This window comes from Osmerus mordax, chromosome 4 (assembly GCF_038355195.1).
Source record: "Osmerus mordax isolate fOsmMor3 chromosome 4, fOsmMor3.pri, whole genome shotgun sequence".
Taxonomy (NCBI): Eukaryota; Metazoa; Chordata; class Actinopteri; order Osmeriformes; family Osmeridae; genus Osmerus; species Osmerus mordax.
Genome location: NC_090053.1, coordinates 1,758,993 through 1,778,808, shown reverse-complemented (window position 1 = coordinate 1,778,808; position 19,816 = coordinate 1,758,993). Strand labels below are relative to the sequence as shown.

Genomic DNA, 19,816 nt, shown 5'->3' with positions numbered 1-19,816 from the left:
AGAGAAGTGTGTTCCTTCCTGCAGTAATAAAACTCCAGTGTTGCATTCACTCGTGGTTAAGGCATCTCTATTTTAACGTGACTATATCCATGGTGTGGTTAATCATTTATTTGTACCATATCCATGTAGTATATATATATATATATTTTGTAAACAGGATATTTTTAGATTTAAATTTACCACCAACTTGACATGTTAGTTTGTTTCAGTTTAGTTGATGCTTTTGTGTAGCGCATTCTAAGTTCTAAATAAATACTTTATGTATTGTTGTGTTATACATCGCATTTTTTTATGCCTGCATAGATAAAAAGATTGGCTATATTGGTTGAATTTCCACGAGGCAGTAAAATTCACACAAATAAAGAAAAGACAAAAGATATTTGTTTAGAAAATAATTTAATATAAACATTCAAGTTCAACATACAAAATAACAGTTGAAGGACTTCTCGGCTCATAGCGAAATACTCTTTAATCATTATATATTTTTGACACAAAAAAAAAACTAAATTGCACATAAGAGAACAATATAGCTCGAAGATTTAACCCGTGACTAGTGATGGGTTTTAAGGGCCTCCCCGTCAATTCCACAGGGCGCGTCAGCCTCAAATACACAGGACAACGACAGGCCAGATAGAATACTTTGCAGTCAGACATTTTGTTATTGGCCAATCATTGAAATTTTGTTCTTCTTTTATCGTTTAAAACAAATAGTGAAATAATGAGTCCATCTCTTCTCTAAGGAGACACCAGAACAAACAAAAACATACTGGTAGCAGCCTAGTCTGGTCGGGAGAGGGGAACACCCTTTAAAACACTCAGATACCACAGAAGCCTGCAGTCGTCCGGCAGAACTACTAACCCCCCCAGGTAAAACAGATGCCAAATTAATTTGTTTAAAAAGGTGACAATACAAATAACAAACAAAAACGAGAAACGAGTAAAACGTAAAAAGGGAAAGGTAAGACGTCACTTGGCAGGGTCGATACTTACGTACATGATGGAGGCAGATTTAAGAGGTCAGAGTTCAGCACACTCGAGGAGGCTTCTGTGACGCGTGTCCTACGCCGTGTCCCCTGGCAACCTAACCCTGCTCACCTCCTCTCTCTCTCTCTCTCTCTCTCTCATCTAAGCAGCAGCCTTTCCATTAGGATGGTCTGATTGGCGCTAGGTTCATTTTATTTTCTCCCTTTGTGTTTCTGAAAGGGGGGGGGGGTTCACTGAGGGGGTGCAAGTGGGGGTCAGTGATCCTCTCCCGTTTAGCACGAGCCTAAATTTAGGGGCTCATTTAGACTCACTCCCACCTCTTGACACTTGTCAACAAGCTTCCTCAGTCTATCAGTTTTACCTCCTCCCTCTGCAGCCTCAAACAGCAGACGCTGGAAGGAGGGAGAGAGAGGGGGGTGGGAGAGAAAGAGAAGAGGGGGAGAGAAAGAGACAGAGAGGGGGGGAGGGATGGGGGTAGAGAGAGAGCAAGAGAGGTGGGGGGGGGCAAGGGAAGGGGAGAGACGGGGGAGGGAAGGAGGGGAGGAGAGAGATGGGGCAAGGGAAGGAGGGGAGAGAGAGATGGGGCAAGGGAAGGAGGGGAGGAGAGAGAGAGATGGGGGAGGGAAGGAGGGAAGGGAGAAGCAGGTGAACATGCGTGCATATTGGCCAGTCGGACAAGAACAAATAAGCAAAACCCCTGTTTTAAGAGGAATGTGTATGTCTGCTTGTGTGTGCGTGTCTGAGAATAGAGGTCTGAGGGGGGGTCATTTACATCTTTCCACAAGGTGGCGCACAGAGGGAGCCTTTGCAGGGCTTGCTGATAGAGAAGTCGCACCTACAAAACAAACGAGGAAACAAACAAAAACAAAACACACCAAACGTGGGAGCGCTGCGTCAGTTGGCGGAGGACAGATGGAGAGGTGAGCGCGGGGGGGGACTTAGTGACTGGTCACTTGTTTACCAACAACACGCAACATTTACATTTCATTTTGTCACCCCTCATATGAAAGGCTGTCATACATTACTTTTTCTTCAACAGTGATAAAACAGCCTGCAGGGAGAAGAATAAGATAGGACAACAACGAAGCGATGATTATGGAACGGCTGAGTTAGCAGCAAACAACAAAGCCCACTCTGACGCACAAACAGGAAGGCGACACAGGGGTCAACAGAGAGAGTTAGACAAGAGGTTTAAGTCATCACACACACAATCCAGATCTCTCCTTCACAAGTCTGTAGTCTCCAAACTCCACGTACAGTCTTACTCTCCCTTCTTTCATTCCCCCCCACCCCCTCCCCCCCCTCCCTAACTCACCTCAGATCTCTGCTTGAGCTCCTTCTCCACAGTGATGGCTCTGAAACACACCAGAGAGGGCTGTCAGCTCAGGTCCCCCCCTCAGGTCCCCCCCTCAGGTCCCCCCCTCAGGTCCCCCCCTCAGGTCCCCCCCCCCCTCAGACCAGGGGCCCGTTCTCCGTACGTCGCTAAATCAGTTAGCTGGATTTGATTGTTGACGATTTGCCATTATCTTGGATTGTTCGGTTCTTCGATGCTCATCCTGGACTTGCTGTCATAGCAACAGGTCCGTAAGCTTGAACCTGCTCGGGACCAAAAATAATTGGACAAACTAACATAATCATAAATCTAATTGTCACTTTTAATACTTGGTTGCAAAACCTTTGCAGTCAATGACAGCCTGAAGTCTGGAACCCATAGACATCACCAGACGCTGGGTTTCGTCCCTGGTGATGCTCTGCCTGGCCTCTACTGCAACTGTCTTCAGTTCCTGCTTGTTCTTGGGGCATTTTCCCTTCAGTTTTGTCTTTAGCAAGTGAAATGCATGCTCAGTTGGATTTAAGTCAGGTGATTGACTTGGCCATTGCAGAACATTCCACTTCTTTGCCTTAAAAAACGCTTTGGTTGCTTTCGCAGTATGCTTCGGGTCATTGTCCATCTGCACTGTGAAGCGCCGTCCTATGAGTTCTGAAGCATTTGGCTGAATCTGAGCAGATAATATTGCCCGAAACACTTCAGAATTCATCCTACTGCTTTTGTCAGCAGTCACATCATCGATAAATACAAGGGAACCAGTTCCATTGGCAGCCATACATTGCCCACGCCATAACACTACCTCCACCATGCTTCACTGATGAGGTGGTATGCTTTGGATCATGAGCAGTTCCTTCCCTCCTCCATACTCTTCTCTTCCCATCATTCTGGTACAAGTTGATCTTGGTCTCATCTGTCCATAGGATGTTGTTCCAGAACTGTACAGGCTCTTTTAGATGTTTTTTGGCAAACTCTAATCTGGTCTTCCTGTTTTTGAGACTCACCAATGGTTTACATCTTGTGGTGAACCCTCTGTATTTACTCTGGTGAAGTCTTCTCTTAATTGTTGACTTTGACACAGATACGCCTACCTCCTGGAGAGTGTTCTTGATCTGGCCAACTGTTGTGAAGGGGTTTTTCTTCACCAGGGAAGGAATTCTTCTGTCATCCACCACAGTTGTTTTCCGTGGTCTTCCGGGTCTTTTGGTGTTGCTGAGCTCACCAGTGCGTTCTTTCTTTTTAAGAATGTACCAAACAGTTGATTTGGCCACACCTAATGTTTTTGCTATCTCTCTGATAGGTTTGTTTTGATTTTTCAGCCTAACGATGGCTTGCTTCACTGATGGTGACAGCTCTTTGGACTTCATATTGAGAGTTGACAGCAACAGATTCCAAACACAAATACCATACTTGAAATGAACTCTAGACCTTTTATCTGCTCCTTGTCAATGAAATAACGAACTCCCTTTATGAGGGAATAACATACACCTGGCCATGGAACAGCTGAGCAGCCAATTGTCCAATTACTTTTGGTCCCTTAAAAAGGGGGGGGCCACATATAAAATTTATTGTAATTCCTACACCGTTCACCTGATTTGGATGTAAATACCCAGAAATTAAATCTGAAAGTCTGCACTAAAGCACATCTTGATTGTTTCATTTCAAATCCATTGTGGTGGTATACAGAGCCAAAATGATGAAAATGGTGTCAATGTCCAAATACTTATGGACCTAACTGTATGTGAGCAGCCAATAGCAGCGTTGCTGATCAAGGTTTCTACTATCGATACATACCCCCTTTTAGACCAACGTATAACTCAATCCAGCTATACTAATCATAAACAACAAGTGTGTTTGAAGAACCGAATTAGCCAGATCATGATAAGCAAGATGATGTCATCTTGGATGTGTCATTTGATCTTGGATGTAATAAGCGACGTACGGAGAACGGGCCCCAGCTTCACTCATGGGTTCAGCTAGTATTAGCGCAGGTCCACAGCAGGGGCTTTGGACATTACCGTTTGGAGGGTGAGAAAGTTCGGACTCACATTTTCCAGTTGGCCAGACAGTTGGGAATGCTGGCGCTCAACGTTCTCGCCTGGAACTTCAGATGTTCCACGTTCCCGTCCATCCACTCCTGGTGCAGCAACCTAAACAACAACACATAAACAACAACACAAACAACAACACATAAACAACAACACAAACAACAACACATAAACAACAACAGACTGAGACTAACCGTCTGGACATAACCAGATACCATCTCAGAGGCCAAGTGTGTGTACCTGAGGGCCAGGTGTGTGTGTACCTGAGGGCCAGGTGTGTGTGTACCTGAGGGCCAGGTGTGTGTGTACCTGAGGGCCAGGTGTGTGTTTACCTGAGGGCCAGGTGTGTGTTTACCTGAGGGCCAGGTGTGTGTGTACCTGAGGGCCAAGTGTGTGTTTACCTGAGGGCCAGGTGTGTGTTTACCTGAGGGCCAGGTGTGTGTGTACCTGAGGGCCAAGTGTGTGTTTACCTGAGGGCCAAGTGTGTGTGTACCTGAGGGCCAGGTGTGTGTTTACCTGAGGGCCAAGTGTGTGTGTACCTGAGGGCCAGGTGTGTGTTTACCTGAGGGCCAGGTGTGTGTTTACCTGAGGGCCAGGTGTGTGTTTACCTGAGGGCCAGGTGTGTGTGTACCTGAGGGCCAGGTGTGTGTTTACCTGAGGTCCAAGTGTGTGTGTACCTGAGAGCCAGGTGTGTGTGTACCTGAGGGCCAGGTGTGTGTTGGTGGGCATGGTGTAGCGCAGCCTCTCCAGAACCAGGGGGTGCTGGGACCCTGGCAGGCAGCTGAGGTAGAGAGACACCACCTGCAGAGAACACACCATGGGGGTTAACACACACATGCATGCACACGCACACACACACACAAAAAACAGTCCATAGAGTTGTAAAACGCATGCAGCAGAATCAGACAGCTTGCTGATGGCTAGGTCGATCTGAGGTCAGCTGACTGAGGGGGGGGGGGGGTCAGCTGACTTGGCTTCACCTTGTTGTGGAACGCGAAGCAGCTCCAGTAGCGGGCTGAGCTGAACGGAACCTCCAGTCTGGACGGCACCGTAACCAGGCAACGCTGGACGAGATCTGCAAACATCCTGAACTCCCGGCCCGTGGCCTGGGACCCCAGGAACTTACTGCTGGTAAAGACGAGATAACTGGAGAGAGAACACACAGGAGTTAGCTAGGCACCTGCCACCTCCCCCACCCATCTGTGTGGACATGATGCAGCACCACCCAAATACACCTGCAACCACACCCTTCTGACCCTTCACTTCCTTCTGGACTTCTATATGGACGTTTAGCGTGTAACGTAAGAGTTAAAAGTGTCGGCTAAAGGAATCAGATGGAAAACTGTAACTGCACTGCAGGCCAGAGGAGTTTTCACCTCCTGACCTTCTGCACACAGCCTCTTCAGAGGCCAGGGTCGTCTAGTCAGCCTCACATGAGACATCTTTACGTCGCTCTGCTTCTCAAACCCATCATCAGTGTCACCATGGGAGGAGAACACAGGTGTGTGTGAAGGGTAACGGGTGAGGGGTGTAACAGGCAGCGTGTTGAGATGCGGGACTCACTCCATCCAGAGCTTGTGGAGAACATCCAGCTGCATGACGGAGCCCAGAGCGCTCTCGAAGGCGTCCACCGCCACCCCGACGCCCCCATGAGCCCACTGCCAACAGCTGGGGGGACAAGAGCTACCGTCAGCCTCTCCAGCCAGGGTCAAGAACATACTGTTTATGAGACATTTCTCCACATGTATCATCCATCTCCATAAGAAGACTCACCTTCTAGTTCTATCACACTAATATATGAATGCATTTGAGTTTTTACTTATATTTACTGCGATTTATTTAGGGCCTGTTACTGTTGCACAGTCTTTTGCGCACGTCCTATTGGATAAAAGCGTCTGCTAAGTGAATCAAACGTAATATAAATGTGAAGCTATCAGGAATCTCTGTCACCCAGACCTTCAGCGGGCAGAGTGGGAGCAGAATGAGTGTCTGTGGGCAGGGGAGAGCAGGCTCACCAGTGCACCAGGTGGAGGTAAGGCATCTGGTGGGTGATCTGCTCCTGAAGCTGCTTCTTGATGACTGGGCTTCGGAGAACGTCCTCTGTAGGAACACCCAGGATGAACCTGGAACGCAACAACAACACAACAAAACCATCCTTTGAGATGTTCAAAATCCCCCCAAAACTCAGACTGTCCCACACGCCACCACTGGTCAGACACACCACTTGTCCGTTCACTAGTTTCAACAGATTCTGACTGTTAGGCACGCCTGTAACATGAACCACATACCGAAGCACGTCCGCGGGCTGCCGATCACTCTCATCGTTCTGGCAGAAGGACAGAACGAACCCCCGGAACAGAGGCTCGATGATCTCGGGCTTGTCCTGCACAGAGGCCGACAGGAGACGAGAGGACGTGAGTAACGTGGGAGTCTCCAGAGCACCTTCAGATTCCCCTCTACTGCAGGTAACAGCCTCACCTGGGTGATGAGGAACTTGCAGGCGTGGTAGAAGATCTCTGCGTTGTGCGGACATTCGGCGAGGGCCCGGAGCCACACTCTCACGGCCTCGTCGCTGTGGCCCCTGCGGACGTGGAGGTTGGCCAGGGCGTCCAGCAGGGCGCAGGACTCAGGGCACGGGACCAGCAGGGACTCACATAGCTCCACGCCCTTCTCATAGCTGCAGGACAACAGCAGCACACACGCTTCACTGCACACGCTATTGGATGTACTGTACTTACACACTCACAGAATAGACACACACTCAGAACACATGCACACTCAAGACACACACACCGTTCCAGCAGAGTGTTGAGGGTGATGAGGTTGGTGTGGAGAGGCAAGCAGGCTAGTGTCCTCTCCTTCAGAGGTAGTCTCTCGTCTGAGCACTGCCGAACAGCATCTACACAGGACAGAGCCCACGTCAGTCACATCTTAACTTCACCAGAGACGTCGTATACATCAACCCCATGTCATGAACCAGTCATGTGTTGCTATCCTGATTATACTATAAAAAATTATGATAGCAAAATAAATCTTGACAAATGCTACTGTGTAGCATGTCACAGCTGAACCAGTACTGAGAAATACATCCCGTTTACAACACATTTGTTCAGGACACATTTTCATCCAAAGCAGCGACTTACAATGCTTTCAGAAAGTACAATCAGAATCACGCACCTTGAAACAGGGCGACCAGGATGTCTGGGGGCGTGCTGATGTCCTGCTGGGTGACCCAGGGCAGCATCAGGGGCTCTGTGCTGACCAGCCTGGAGGGGTTGGAGTCGGCCGGGTCGTACAGGCTGGCCGGCAGGCTGTCGAACTCCGTCAGGTGGATGTAGGAGAGCCAGGCCAGGGCGCGGTCGCTGACCATCAGGTGGTCCGCAATGCTCCTCCCGTTGGCCGACTTGAGAGCACTCTGGAACAGAAAATGATGTTTGGCTGTTCCGCAGTATGTTTCTGTTTCAGTCAGTCTAGTATTCTGAAATCTACCGCCCTGTAGCCTGGAGTGTGATGACTCACCTGACTAACCTTCTCGGTTTGGAATCCCCAAACATGTTTTTGTGGTAACTAAGCTAAATATTGAAGAGTTAATGACACGACTAAGGATTCGTACTTCAGTAGTAAATGATGTGTAAGGATTCTATCCAAGGAATCCTACGTAGTGTGCCTCCTCCCCTGAGTGTGCAGTGACCCTGCAGAGGGACCCACCTGGAGGAAGGCCAGGGCGCTCTGCATGCGGCCCGTGAACAGGCTGAGCTGGACCCTGTACAGCAGGGCCTCCAGCAGCAGGAAGGACAGCTTGTCTGTCGGGCTGCTGGCCGCCTGGCCCAGCAGGAACCTCAGCAGGCGCTCACACACGTAGTCCTTCCCCTCGAACGAGCTCTCCAGGCTCAGGTACTGCAGAGGGGGACAGAGCCAGGGGCGGGATTACACTTGACGGGCCGTGAATAGGGAGAGCTCAGAGGTAGAGCATGTGAATAGGGAGAGCATGTGAATAGGGAGAGCTCAGAGGTAGAGCATGTGAATAGGGAGAGCATGTGAATAGGGAGAGCTCAGAGGTAGAGCAGGTGAATAGGGAGAGCATGTGAATAGGGAGAGCTCAGAGGTAGAGCATGTGAATAGGGAGAGCTCAGAGGTAGAGCATGTGAATAGGGAGAGCATGTGAATATGGAGAGCTCAGAGGTAGAGCAGGTGAATATGGAGAGCTCAGAGGTAGAGCATGTGATTGCAGATGAAGCTGTTGTCCTCAGTTGTTGTAGATGTTGTCCTTTGTATTCTGCTTGTATTTGACCCCTGGCTGCAAAACTATTTGACATGAAGTGGGCCAGTAAAGATAACCTTCCTTAAGGTCGCAGGTTCAAATCCCTCCCTTTCGCTTTGGATAGAAACGTCTGCTAACTGAAGACATTGTTCTGACATGATTATCAGAACTAAAGGCTGTGTTATGGGAGGTAGACGTGGAGAACCTACCGTCCACCACACTTGGAAGTCGGCGGCGTGTTCCACGGCCATCTCACACATCTCCTGCACCTCCGCCCTGGCCCCACGCCGGGAGAACAGCCGCAGGTAGTGGCACCAGATCTCAGGGTTGTCCCGGTTGTCCTCCAGAGCGCGGGACAGCGTGTTCAACGCTGCGTCCAAACACTCCGACGACGATCTGCGGGAAGAGGAGAAACGTACCAAGCATGTTATACAAGCACATGCCCACGGTCTGCTCTATGAAAACACTGTACTATTCACTGAGAGGAATGAATCCACGGTGGACATCTCAACGTACGTGTCTTTCTGGCTGAGGTACTTGAAGGCCAGTTTGATCCAGAGCTGCGTGTCGCGAGGGCTCTCCAGGACGCTGGTCTCCAGGTTGGAGATGTCGTCGGTCTCGCTGGTGAAGTAGCGCTTGTCCTCGGGCAACACACACACATCCAGCGAGGGCAAGCGGGTCTTGGAAACATCGTCTGTGAAAGACAATGATTCAATCGGACACTGGTACGTTTTTCTACGGTTATGTGAAACAAATGAAGATGTAAACATGTCTGATGGTCCGCTGGCCTGGGAAGCAGCTCAGGTTGGATTTGCTCTGGCACTCGTCTGGACCCCCTCAGACTGATTTCCAGCCAGCCTGGCCTGGCCTGAGCTAATCATAACCGTGTATCTAATACGGGGTGGGTTTGATATGATGACTGCACATGCATGTCATTGCTCTGATTTGTTGGACGTCTGTGTAATTGCTTCCAGGGGCATTCCGGTCTGCGCCTGGTGATAACGCCACTTAGAAATCGAAAATGCCAGGATGATGGAGCGTACTTCCAATACTTAGACCCCAAGACATGATAAGGAGTAATAATGCACTGAGACTGGTACAACACAACACAAACAATGATCAGATTAGAGACACAGAGAGAGAAATACATAGAGAAAGTGAGAGAGAGACAGAGGCAGCCAGTGAGGGGCACAGACAGAGAGAGACGGACAGAGAGAAAGAGAGACAGACAGAGAGAAAGAGAGACAGAGAGAGAAAGAGAGACGGACAAAGAGAAAGAGAGACAGACAGAGAGAAAGAGAGACAGACAGAGAGAAAGAGAGACAGAGAGAGAAAGAGAGACGGACAAAGAGAAAGAGAGACAGACAGAGAGAAAGAGAGACAGACAGAGAGAAAGAGAGACAGAGAGAGAAAGAGAGACAGAGAGAGAAAGAGAGACAGAGAGAGAAAGAGAGTCAGACAAAGAGAAAGAGAGACAGACAGAGAGAGAGAGTGAGTCTCTTCTGCCTCAGACAAACCGACTGACCATATTTGACGGCAGCAGTGCAGCCCTCCAGGCCCTCGTCCCCGCTGTCGTCCCCCGTGTTGGGGCTGGCCTTCCAGGACGGCTGGGGCCTCCACGTCCTGGTGTCCTTACAGGTGGTGAAGGGAGGGACTGGGAGAGGACAGGGAAGAAGCCTGCCGTTAATCACTGATCATTTAACAATGTTTGATCTATACCCTGCTATATTAGCTCATGGGGCAGACGAGAGACTTCTTCAACAGTCACCAGACAGCAGCCTTAACAAGCAAGGTTCCACTGAGGAGATGTTACTGGGAGACAGGAGAAGAGGAGGATTAGTCTCTTACTATGTCGCTTGCTTTCGTTCACTTTGCTCACTAGGAGGACGGCTTTCTGGTCCATCCCCATGCGGTCTTTGTTGGCCCCAAAGAGTTTCTTTATGTACTTTTCTGTAGACAACAAATTAAGAAAATATACATAAAGACACTTCGAATGTGATAGGTTTGTTGAGAGAAAATAATCTAGCATTTATGCTCTCTAATTAAATCAATTCCTCATGTGATTAAATCGCTACCCATATCTAATGGTGCAAACAGAACTTAGGTCAGTGTGAACAAACACCTGTTGCGGCGCAGATCTCATCATTGTTGCTGCTGTCTGAGCAGCCAATCAGAGGGAGGTTGTAGGACAGGATATCCTGGAACAGCTGGTTCCCACTAAAGGTGCAGTTCCTCATGTGCTGCCTGAAACACAACATCATCAGGTGACTGATTAACAAGGAATATGAATAAGATGAAGGGGAATGAGGCAAACGCAGGTCCACTCAATCATTCTCATTTGATTCATTTAGGAGCAGATGCTTCTATGAAAAGCAACGTCCACATAGCTCAGGTGGTACGGGCAGCAGGACACTGCGAGAGTGGAAGAACCTGTCCAGCAGGACACTGCGAGAGTGGAAGAACCTGTCCAGCAGGACACTGCGAGAGTGGAAGAACCTGTCCAGCAGGACACTGCGAGAGTGGAAGAACCTGTCCAGCAGGACACTGCGAGAGTGGAAGAACCTGTCCAGCAGGACACTGCGAGAGTGGAAGAACCTGTCCAGCAGGACGGTCAGCCGCTCAGCGGATCTCACCACTTGCAGTCGTCATCGTTGCATGTTCCCGTCAGGTCAAAGCGACAGAAGCACGTCCTGGCCTCTATCGTGTTGCTGAGGGTCACCGAGCTGAGGGACATCTTCTCCTTCGTTCGGAAGTACGGACTGAATCTGAAACAAGATGGCTGACATGGTGAGAAGACCTGAAACTGTTCACGTTCCTTTCCTTTGAGTCGGGTCCAGAGCAGAGGTGTTACCTGTAGGATCTGAAGACCAGCAGCGGGCTTCTGTACGATCCAAAGGGAACTGGTTTGAGCTCCGCTCGACCGGTCTGCGGCATCACGGCCTCAACATCCACCGCCAACACCTGCATATTTAAACACGCTTACTAACAGCAGTGTGTTCAGTGGGCTGGGATTCTTTTAGGGGTTTACAAATCGCAGATTACACCAGACCACCCCATATCATTAAGATAAGAAGCGTCTACTAAATGAGTAAAACATCAATGAAAAGGCAGAAAAGAAGCAGTTAATCCTGGATCCGTGAGGGTTACCTTCTCTGAAGGGTTCCTCTCCTCCCAGCCCCCCATGGTCCTCAGCTCCCCCAGCAGCAGGTCTCCCAGCCTGGCCTGGCAACAATCAACAACCATCAACAACCATCAACAACCATCAACACCAGAAGCAAGAGTGACATCATTCCAAGTTTGCTCATTCATGGTAAGAAGGTTGACAGCAATAATTTGATTGGTCATCGGTTCTCTGCCCAATAGCAATTCTACCCAAACTAAGGACAGACAAAGGATTGATTGATTTATCTATGTCTATTGACATTTGATTGTAATGTGGTGGGAGTCAGGTGGCTGAGCGGTTAGGGAAGCGGGCTAGTAATCTGAAGGTTGCCAGTTCGATTCCGTGCCACATGACGTTGTGTCCTTGGGCAAGGCACTTCACCCTACTTGCCTCGGGGGAATGTCCCTGTACTTACTGTAAGTCGCTCTGGATAAGAGCGTCTGCTAAATGACTAAATGTAATGTAATGTAAATGAATACATGTAAATCTACTAGTTTACACTTATTTACACTCATTTCATCACCCCAGGGAAGGGGGTTGAGGTCAAAGGTCTGTAGTCTCGGGCCCTAGCCCTGAACAGATGAGAACTACACGTGAACCCACATGTAGCTCGGAGGTAAGAGAATGAACCTGCTTACCTGCTGTTGGTGCTTCAGCCTGAGAGCCTCCACGTCCAGCCCCAGGAACAGCTCCGACGGCTCTCCGGACCCGACCGTCGCCTTGGTCGGTTTCACCGCCCCGTCCTTCGCTGCCGAGCCGGCGGCCAGCTCCAGCTTGGGCTTGGTGGAAGCGCCCGGCTCCGGGAAGGAAAGCCGGCGGCTTCCCCCGGTGGCGCCGGAGGGCACGGCAGGTTCCGGCTCGTTCCCGTCCTCGGCGTCCTCGCTGTCCAGGGTCAGCTTGTCCTGGGTGAGGTCGTGCCGAGAGGGCTGGGGCACGGGGAAGGGGCTGGGAGGCGGGGGTGGAGGGGTAGGGGGGCGCGGGGGGGTGGAGGGCAGGGCGGGGGCCTCGGGGGCGAGGCCACGGTGCCGCAGGGCCTGGGCTTGTTTCAGCTTCTGGATCTTCAGGGCGTACTCAGACTCCAGCTGCTGCAGACGCTGCTTCTGGGCGATGAGGTCCGCCAGGTAGCGTCCAGAGCTGTCCACACGCTGCAGCTTCCAGGGCTGACCAACAAACACACACCACATTTACATCTTCATTCAGCGGACGCCAGTGTCCAGAGTAATGTACAAACAGTGCATGTAGAAAGCACAGAAGAACAGATGTACATAGTTCGTCCAAAGAACGGTGCAAAGAAACCAAACGTCAGTTAACCGTCTGGTGAACAGAAAAGAACGACACACACCCAGACAGGACACAAACCCGAGCACACTTTGTAACATGAAAGCAGCAATTGGCTGAAATAACCTCCAGGCTTGGTTGAGCTGAGGTACTGGTGTTAGGAGGAGCAGGCCAGGCAGGTGTTAGCGCTCACCTGGAGAATGCTGGTGTCAGCTCTGCGTTTCTGCCCCCTGCCTGTGGCCGCCTGGGCCTGGGTTAGCTCCCGCTCCAGCCTGACGCTGTGGTTCTTCTTAATCAGCACACGGTGCTCCACACGGTTCACCTGGACACAGGAGACGACCATCACCCACACAGGAGACGACCATCACCCACACAGGAGACGACCATCACCCACACAGGAGACGACCATCACCCACACAGGAGACGACCATCACCCACACAGGAGACGACCCAAAAAAATAAAATAACTAATCAGACACCGACCTGTTCCTGGAGCTTCTTGAGGAGGGTCCGGTTAGCGCTGACGATCTTCTCAGACGCCAGCAGCTGCTCCTTCAGCTTGAGAACCTTGCCCTCCGCAGCCTTCAGAGACTCCTTCTTCCTGCTCTCCTGTAGGAGCAGCTGTCTCAGGACGGCCTCGTCTCTCTGGAGCAGCTCCCTGGAACACCGGCAAACACATGGTAAACAAGGTGGGCCAGGATAACAAGGGGGGCCAGGTAAACAAGAGGGCCAGGTAAACAAGGGGGGCCAGGTAAACAAGGGGGGCCAGGTAAACACACCTGTGCTTGCTCAGCCTGTCCTCTGCTTCGCTCAGGCAGAGCTCGGCGGCTGCCTTGGCAACCAGGTCCGCCTCAGAGTCCGACCCGGCCGGAGACGCCACGGCGCCCTGGTCCTTCAGAGTCTTCTTTTTCTCCCGACTAGGAGGGAAAACACCGACCACATTAAGCCTTGTGCTGCCTTCGAGTCACATGACCCGAAGGTTCACAACAAACCATCGTTGTGTTGCGGCAACTTTACCAAATACAAAAACAAATAAAAAGCATTTTCTTTTAACCTCCACGATGTGGGGGGTCTGAGACAGCCCGACGGTTAAAAGAAAATGCTTCACTTAGTTTTTTTATATGCGGTAAAGTTGTCGCAATACGACGGTGGGTCACAATGACTGATGGGTCAGAATGACCCGAAGATAACACAAGGGTTAAGCTCCTCCTTCTCATCAGGCACACTGGAATCCACTCATTCTCATGTGCAATGTCTATTACAGACTACAGTGTATGGCATCGTTTACACATGAGAGGTCAGTACGTGGACAAGTGGAGATACTGGCCCATACAAACACGGTGCCTGGCTAATATGAGGGAGTCAGGTGGCTGAGCGGTGAGGGAAGCGGGCTAGTAATCAGAAGGTTGCCAGTTCGATTCCAGGCCGTGCCAATTGACATTGTGTCCTTGGGCAAGGCACTTCACCCTACTTGCCTCGGGGAGAATGTCCCTGTACTTACTGTAAGTCGCTCTGGATAAGAGCGTCTGCTAAATGACTAAATGTAAATGTCTAAATGTAATACAAACACGGTACCTGGCTAATACAAACACGGTACCTGGCTAATGCAAACACGGTACCTGGCTAATACAAACACGGTACCTGGCTAATACAAACACGGTACCTGGCTAATACAAACACGGTACCTGGCTAATACAAACACGGTACCTGGCTAATGCAAACACGGTACCTGGCTAATACAAACACGGTACCTGGCTAATACAAACACGGTACCTGGCTAATACAAACACGGTACCTGGCTAATACAAACACGGTACCTGGCTAATACAAACACGGTACCTGGCTAATACAAACACGGTACCTGGCTAATACAAACACGGTACCTGGCTATCTCCTCTCTCAGCAGGCGGTATTCGGCCTTCTTGGCGGCGGGGAGGTTGTCTGGAGCCCTCACAGGGTGGTTCTCCTTCTCTGCAGCAGCTTTCGGCTTGGCAGCCTGGGGTTCCACAGAGGAACAAATTATCATCCCACACAGGCAGGAGTTTATACACACAGGGCTCCGAGCATCTTCCGTATGTTGCTTTTGATAAGTGTGATCAATGAGTGACAGTAGAAAAAGACTGAGGTCATTGGTTTCAAAACTAAATAAAAAATGGCCACTCGCCTCCACCGTCCTGCGGGCCTCCTTGATCATGAACTCCAGCCCTCCGAACACGGAGGGCGTGGAGCTGGACGCCTCCTGCTCGTCTGAGTCGCTGTCGTCAGAGTTGTTCAGCTGGACCACTACGGTTTTGTGTCTGGGGAGCTGAGAACACACAAACACACACACTGAATTCCAAAGTGGTTTTACACATAAAAGTACGACAACTATTCAGAACGTTGTGCTTTTAAACAAGAAAAGACAGAATAAAAGAATAAAAGTTATGTAGGTGACAAATAAATGTCATGTAAAATGTAACTATGTAACATATAGGAAGATGTCGTACCACCAGTGGAACTCTGGGGACGTGATGGCCGCGGGCGAACTTGCTTCCGCGGGACTGGGTCAAGACGTTCAGACTTGCGATGTTCAGGCTCACTGTTTGCAGGTTCCCCCGGGGGGCAGGCTGTGGCAGGGAGGCGGGCGCGGGGACAGGAGACGGAGGCCCGCTGTCGGACGTCTCCTGGAGAGAGAGAAGGAAGGATTGAAGAGGGGAACACTAAACACACAGAGAGAGCACCAGGGGTTGGGTTTATGGATACACGTCTGCAGAACTCCAGAGGGATCAGGGAATCATGGATCACTGGAAACCAGTCGTTCTACACAGAGAGGAAACGCTTCACTATCTGTGGCGCCACAAGCAGTGTACCTCTGGCGCATTGACACGCTTGTTGGCCATGGACATGAGGCATGTCTCCCTGAGCAACATCTCCTCCTCCTCTTCCTCGTCCGCAAACGGGGGCTTGGGGGGCTGGTCGTGCTCGTCCAGCGGGGGGGCTGGCGGGGGCGGGGGTGGGGGCACAGCCGCGGGGATGACAGACAGGAAACGCTGGCCCGAGTCCTGCAGAGACAGGGCTGATTAATCTCAGGTCAACACGGTTCTTCAACCTCAACTGTTCATGTGTCAAGGGCTAGAACGTACCATTCTGTATTCGGGAGAGTCCATTGTGAATGGATTGAGCACGGGGAAGCACAGAGCGTTGTCAGCAAATGGGTTGTGTACCGGGGACGGTACTGAAAGAGACAGGAACCGAATGTTACAGTTAGACAAATGTCCATGATTCACACTTACAGTATCAAAACATACCCTGACTAAGTAAAGCTTTCTCAACATATCACACACATACAGTTTGTCATAGCGATTTAAACAATGTCAGGTGAGCTGTGTGCTCACCTGGGGAATTGGTCTCACTGTCAGTATCCATGGCAACCTCGTCGTAGTTGTCGTACTGGTACAGGTTGCCTGAGGTGTCCAGTCCCTGTTTGCCCACTGACTTCCGCTCGTTGTCCTTAGACTGATGAACACACATTCAAAACCATATCAGCATAATCTAGACCAGGGCCTGGGTTCATCTCTAGATATGATGTTGCTGTTACACTAACCACTGTAAGAACTGTACACTTTATTAACCCCAAAAGAAATCCAAGACTTGAACTTTGATTATCTGATGCACTTGCTTTGGATAAAAACGACAGCTATAGGAGTCAATGTAAGGTGTCACCTTGCTCCTGGTCTGCCTCTTGCCCCCAACCAGCTTCATGAAGCGGTTGTACTGCTCATCCTGGTTGGACAGGTCCCGGATCTTCCTGATCTCCTCCTCTCTCCTCCGCCGCTCCTCCTCCACCTCCCTCCTCTCCTCCTCCACCTCCCTCCTCTTCTCCTCCACCTCCCTCTGCTGCTGCAGCTTCCAGGTATGCAGTTGCTGTTTCCTGAAGGCCTGCTTAGCAGCCGACCCTGGAGGAATGAGGGGGAAGGAGGGAATTTAGTAGGAGACAAAGAATTTAGTATTTAAAAATGTCAGAAGCTGCAAGAAAACCCAGGCTGTGTTATTTGAAGATGGTTCCAGTAATGGAGGATCCTACCTGGACCCTTGTCCCCCGGGTTGACACCCTTCCTCCCTGCCTGGGGCTTGGCTGGACCTTTACCCCTCTCCCCTGGAGCCCTGGCCCCAGCCTTGGCCCTCTCCTGGGGCTTAGCCAGCACCTTGGCCCTCTCCTGGGGCTTGGCCAGCGCCTTGGCCCTCTCAGCTGCAGCGGAAGAGGCTGACCGCGTGGTAACACGTCCCCGGTCGGGAGGCCCGGCGCTGGGGGAGGCGCTCTTCTCCTGGGAGGCCTTGGCGATCCTCTCCTTGCTCTCCTTCATCACCTGCTGCTCCTGCTGTTGCCACTTCCTGCTGGCGGACTGCAGGGCCAGCAGCCGCAGCTGCAGCTCCGAGAGCTCCTCGTCCTCGTCCTTCCCCTTTCCCTTCAGCTTCACCTGGGGAGCGCAGGGCTGGGCACACACGGCTTCTGTGAGAAACTGCTGGGGACCATTTTTGCTCAAATGTTGTACATTTGATTGACTGGCATTCCTAGTTCTACTGAAATGGTCAGAAATTGAATGAGGCGATGCGCAGAGATGGTCGTTTCCCAGCAGGCAGAAAGACGGCTGTGCTGTGAACAAATTAATCAAGAACAACATATGAAATAAATGAGATCCGAGCTACTTACGTTGACAGGGGACGGAGGGGAGTCGTCTGATTCGCTGCAGCACATGCCTGTGTTTGTCTTGTCATCTTCTCCCTCTTCTTTTCCTTCCTCACCTGAAAGTATGGTGCTTCTTTATACCAAAACTATAATAACATACATTCTCACCCAAATACTGATGGGATCTGAGGTTACGAAAAGCATTTTTGAGTAAATAGTGGCAACATTTTATTCTTACGCACCTTCTGAATTGGCAGTGAGGTCGATTGGGCCTTTCTCTTCCACAACTCCGGTCTCCTCGACACTCTCCTTTTCAGCTTCCTGGTCGCCATCCCTTATCTCCAGCTCTGATGGTCTGGTTTTAAGAGCATCCAACTCGGCAGGTTTAAGGAGTTTCTGGCGGAGAGGCTTGAGGGGGAAGGCTTGGAAGGCCTTTTTCTCCGCTCTCTCTGTGTCATCAGCTGCATCGTCGCTGGGAACAGTGTTTGTGTCGGCTACTGGGTCGACTCTGGAAATACTGACTGAGACTTCAGCCTCTTTGGAAGGTGACTCATCAGGTTTGAGAGCCATTGTTTCCTCTTTCCTAATACATTCCAGCTCCAACTGAATCTGCTTGTACTTCGAGAGCAAATCCTCAAAGCTCTCGTCAACCCCATTTTCGGTTTTGGCAACATTATGAACTGGTTTCCTCATCTGATTCCTCGCAAATACTTTTTCTGAAGATAGTAGGTCAAGGAAAGACTTAGGTAATTGAAGTGGTCTTCTGGTGTCATGTAAGCCCCCCCCCCCCAAAAAAAAAAAATTAACATTAGGCTTTAAACTATAACTGTATTACAGTATACTCTACGTACAAGCCCATTTCTTCAAAAAATCGACATGATGACTTACAATTAGGCCTATTGCTTGCTACAATTATTGTTAGCAATTTAATCCACATAAAATACAGCCGTCAAAGGACAAGGCTAGTGTAATATGGCTAACGTTATATGTAATATACTGACGTTAAATATTCTAGCAACACGTTCATAACATGTCAGCCACAGCCTTGACAAACCACGTCATTCCCCGTGTTACCTTACCATCTAGGGACATACAAGCCGGTTACATACCAGCCGATGTTGTGCCAATTAGCTTACTTAGACATTTGTGTTAGTTATTAAGAATCAATAACAAAGGATACTTCTTGTGGGAGATTCTCTGATGTTGTGATTCTCCCCGGACCCATAACGACCCGGGGGAGGTCTCCCAGGTTCTCTTCCTCCAGCAAGCAAGTCTCCCCAGCCTACTCTGTCCCAATCCCCGTGTCCTTCATTTGGCTTCCCCCGATGTCTAAATCTTCCCAAGGCACTATGACTTCGTTCCCAAAAGCTAGAGCGTGGCCTCTGGTCTGGCCCCAACGGTAGTCCCGGTGGTGGTGGTCGGTCTGGTCCACTCGGTCCCCCTTGCTGTCGGTGATTTATGGGAAAGGGACTGTGCAAGTGAGGTCCGCGGTTGTATGGCATTAATAGTCGAAAATCCTGTGGTATAAGCGAAGGTAACATGTGAGGTTTTTGCTTCGATTTTCGTGTACGTTGTGAGTTAGGGATCGTTCTACTACTAGGCCTTAATCCCTGCTGTACAAGCACCTTTTCCTCGGTTTCATCATCGCATATCTCTCCGTCTTCGAGCTCCCCTTCTTCTCTCGGAGACAGATTGCTCGGTTTTAAATCCATTTTGTAGCCTAGTACAGCTTGATCGTTATGTGTAAAGGTAAACTCACTACATCTGTCTATAATTACAAAAGCGGACCCATCAATAGTAGAGCAAAGATGTTTAGAAGTATTATGATCAATAGCACAGTTAGCTAGCTAGCCTGTGCGCTAGCTTCGCCGTTCTTACTTCCTGTGGTTTCGCTTACCAGGAAGTGGCGTAATATGAGAGTGTCCGTGGTTGCATTCCAATACCCTTACTGTCATCAAACAACTTATATTGACTTATATATACTGCTTAACTGCTTAACCTATATATAGTGCTTCTATGCTATTTGCTGTCATTCAGTAAGCCAGACAAAACTTGTGTTTGTCTCTGTAAAGAGCACTTTCTAGTTCAA

At 50.0% G+C, this 19,816-nt stretch overlaps 1 protein-coding gene across 3 annotated transcripts; it reads right to left on the bottom strand.

Annotated features, from left to right (window-relative positions):
* Positions 1 to 385: 385 nt before the first annotated feature.
* On the bottom strand, positions 386 to 19,691 carry LOC136942045 (zinc finger C3H1 domain-containing protein-like). Of its 3 annotated transcripts, none has more exons than XM_067234788.1 (36): positions 18,908 to 19,688; positions 17,970 to 18,443; positions 17,752 to 17,843; positions 17,125 to 17,533; positions 16,764 to 16,996; positions 16,436 to 16,556; positions 16,184 to 16,275; positions 15,911 to 16,102; positions 15,548 to 15,724; positions 15,226 to 15,366; positions 14,945 to 15,057; positions 13,841 to 13,978; positions 13,545 to 13,719; positions 13,255 to 13,383; positions 12,422 to 12,943; positions 11,768 to 11,842; positions 11,472 to 11,581; positions 11,254 to 11,385; positions 10,743 to 10,864; positions 10,469 to 10,570; positions 10,146 to 10,274; positions 9,137 to 9,314; positions 8,830 to 9,016; positions 8,068 to 8,256; positions 7,537 to 7,774; positions 7,153 to 7,258; positions 6,838 to 7,036; positions 6,648 to 6,742; positions 6,375 to 6,482; positions 5,923 to 6,027; positions 5,340 to 5,505; positions 5,060 to 5,160; positions 4,360 to 4,461; positions 2,300 to 2,339; positions 1,757 to 1,819; positions 386 to 1,376 (listed from the first exon to the last, which is right to left on the bottom strand). In XM_067234788.1, the coding sequence occupies exons 1-36, from the start codon at positions 19,437 to 19,439 to the stop codon at positions 1,257 to 1,259; spliced, it is 6,207 nt and encodes a 2,068-aa protein (XP_067090889.1). In that variant the 5' UTR covers positions 19,440 to 19,688; the 3' UTR covers positions 386 to 1,256. The 3 variants fall into 3 exon arrangements, 2 of the variants coding, with proteins under 2 accessions (XP_067090889.1, XP_067090888.1); XM_067234787.1 differs by having other exon boundaries at positions 17,125 to 17,560; positions 18,908 to 19,687; XR_010876575.1 differs by lacking the exons at positions 386 to 1,376; positions 1,757 to 1,819; positions 2,300 to 2,339; ... (1 more) ...; positions 5,060 to 5,160; positions 5,340 to 5,505 and having other exon boundaries at positions 5,966 to 6,027; positions 6,316 to 6,482; positions 17,125 to 17,560; positions 18,908 to 19,691.
* Between the last annotated feature and the right edge of the window lie 125 nt (positions 19,692 to 19,816).

Coding starts and splice junctions, on each gene's coding strand:
- LOC136942045 (XM_067234787.1), bottom strand. CDS start 19,439: ATGGATTTAAAACCGAGCAATCTGTCTCCGAGAGAAGAAGGGGAGCTC. Junction 16,997..17,124: donor CCCGGGGGACAAGGGTCCAG/GTAGGATCCTCC, acceptor TCATTCCTCCAG/GGTCGGCTGCTAAGCAGGCC. Junction 11,386..11,471: donor CTGGTCTTCAGATCCTACAG/GTAACACCTCTG, acceptor ATCTTGTTTCAG/ATTCAGTCCGTACTTCCGAA.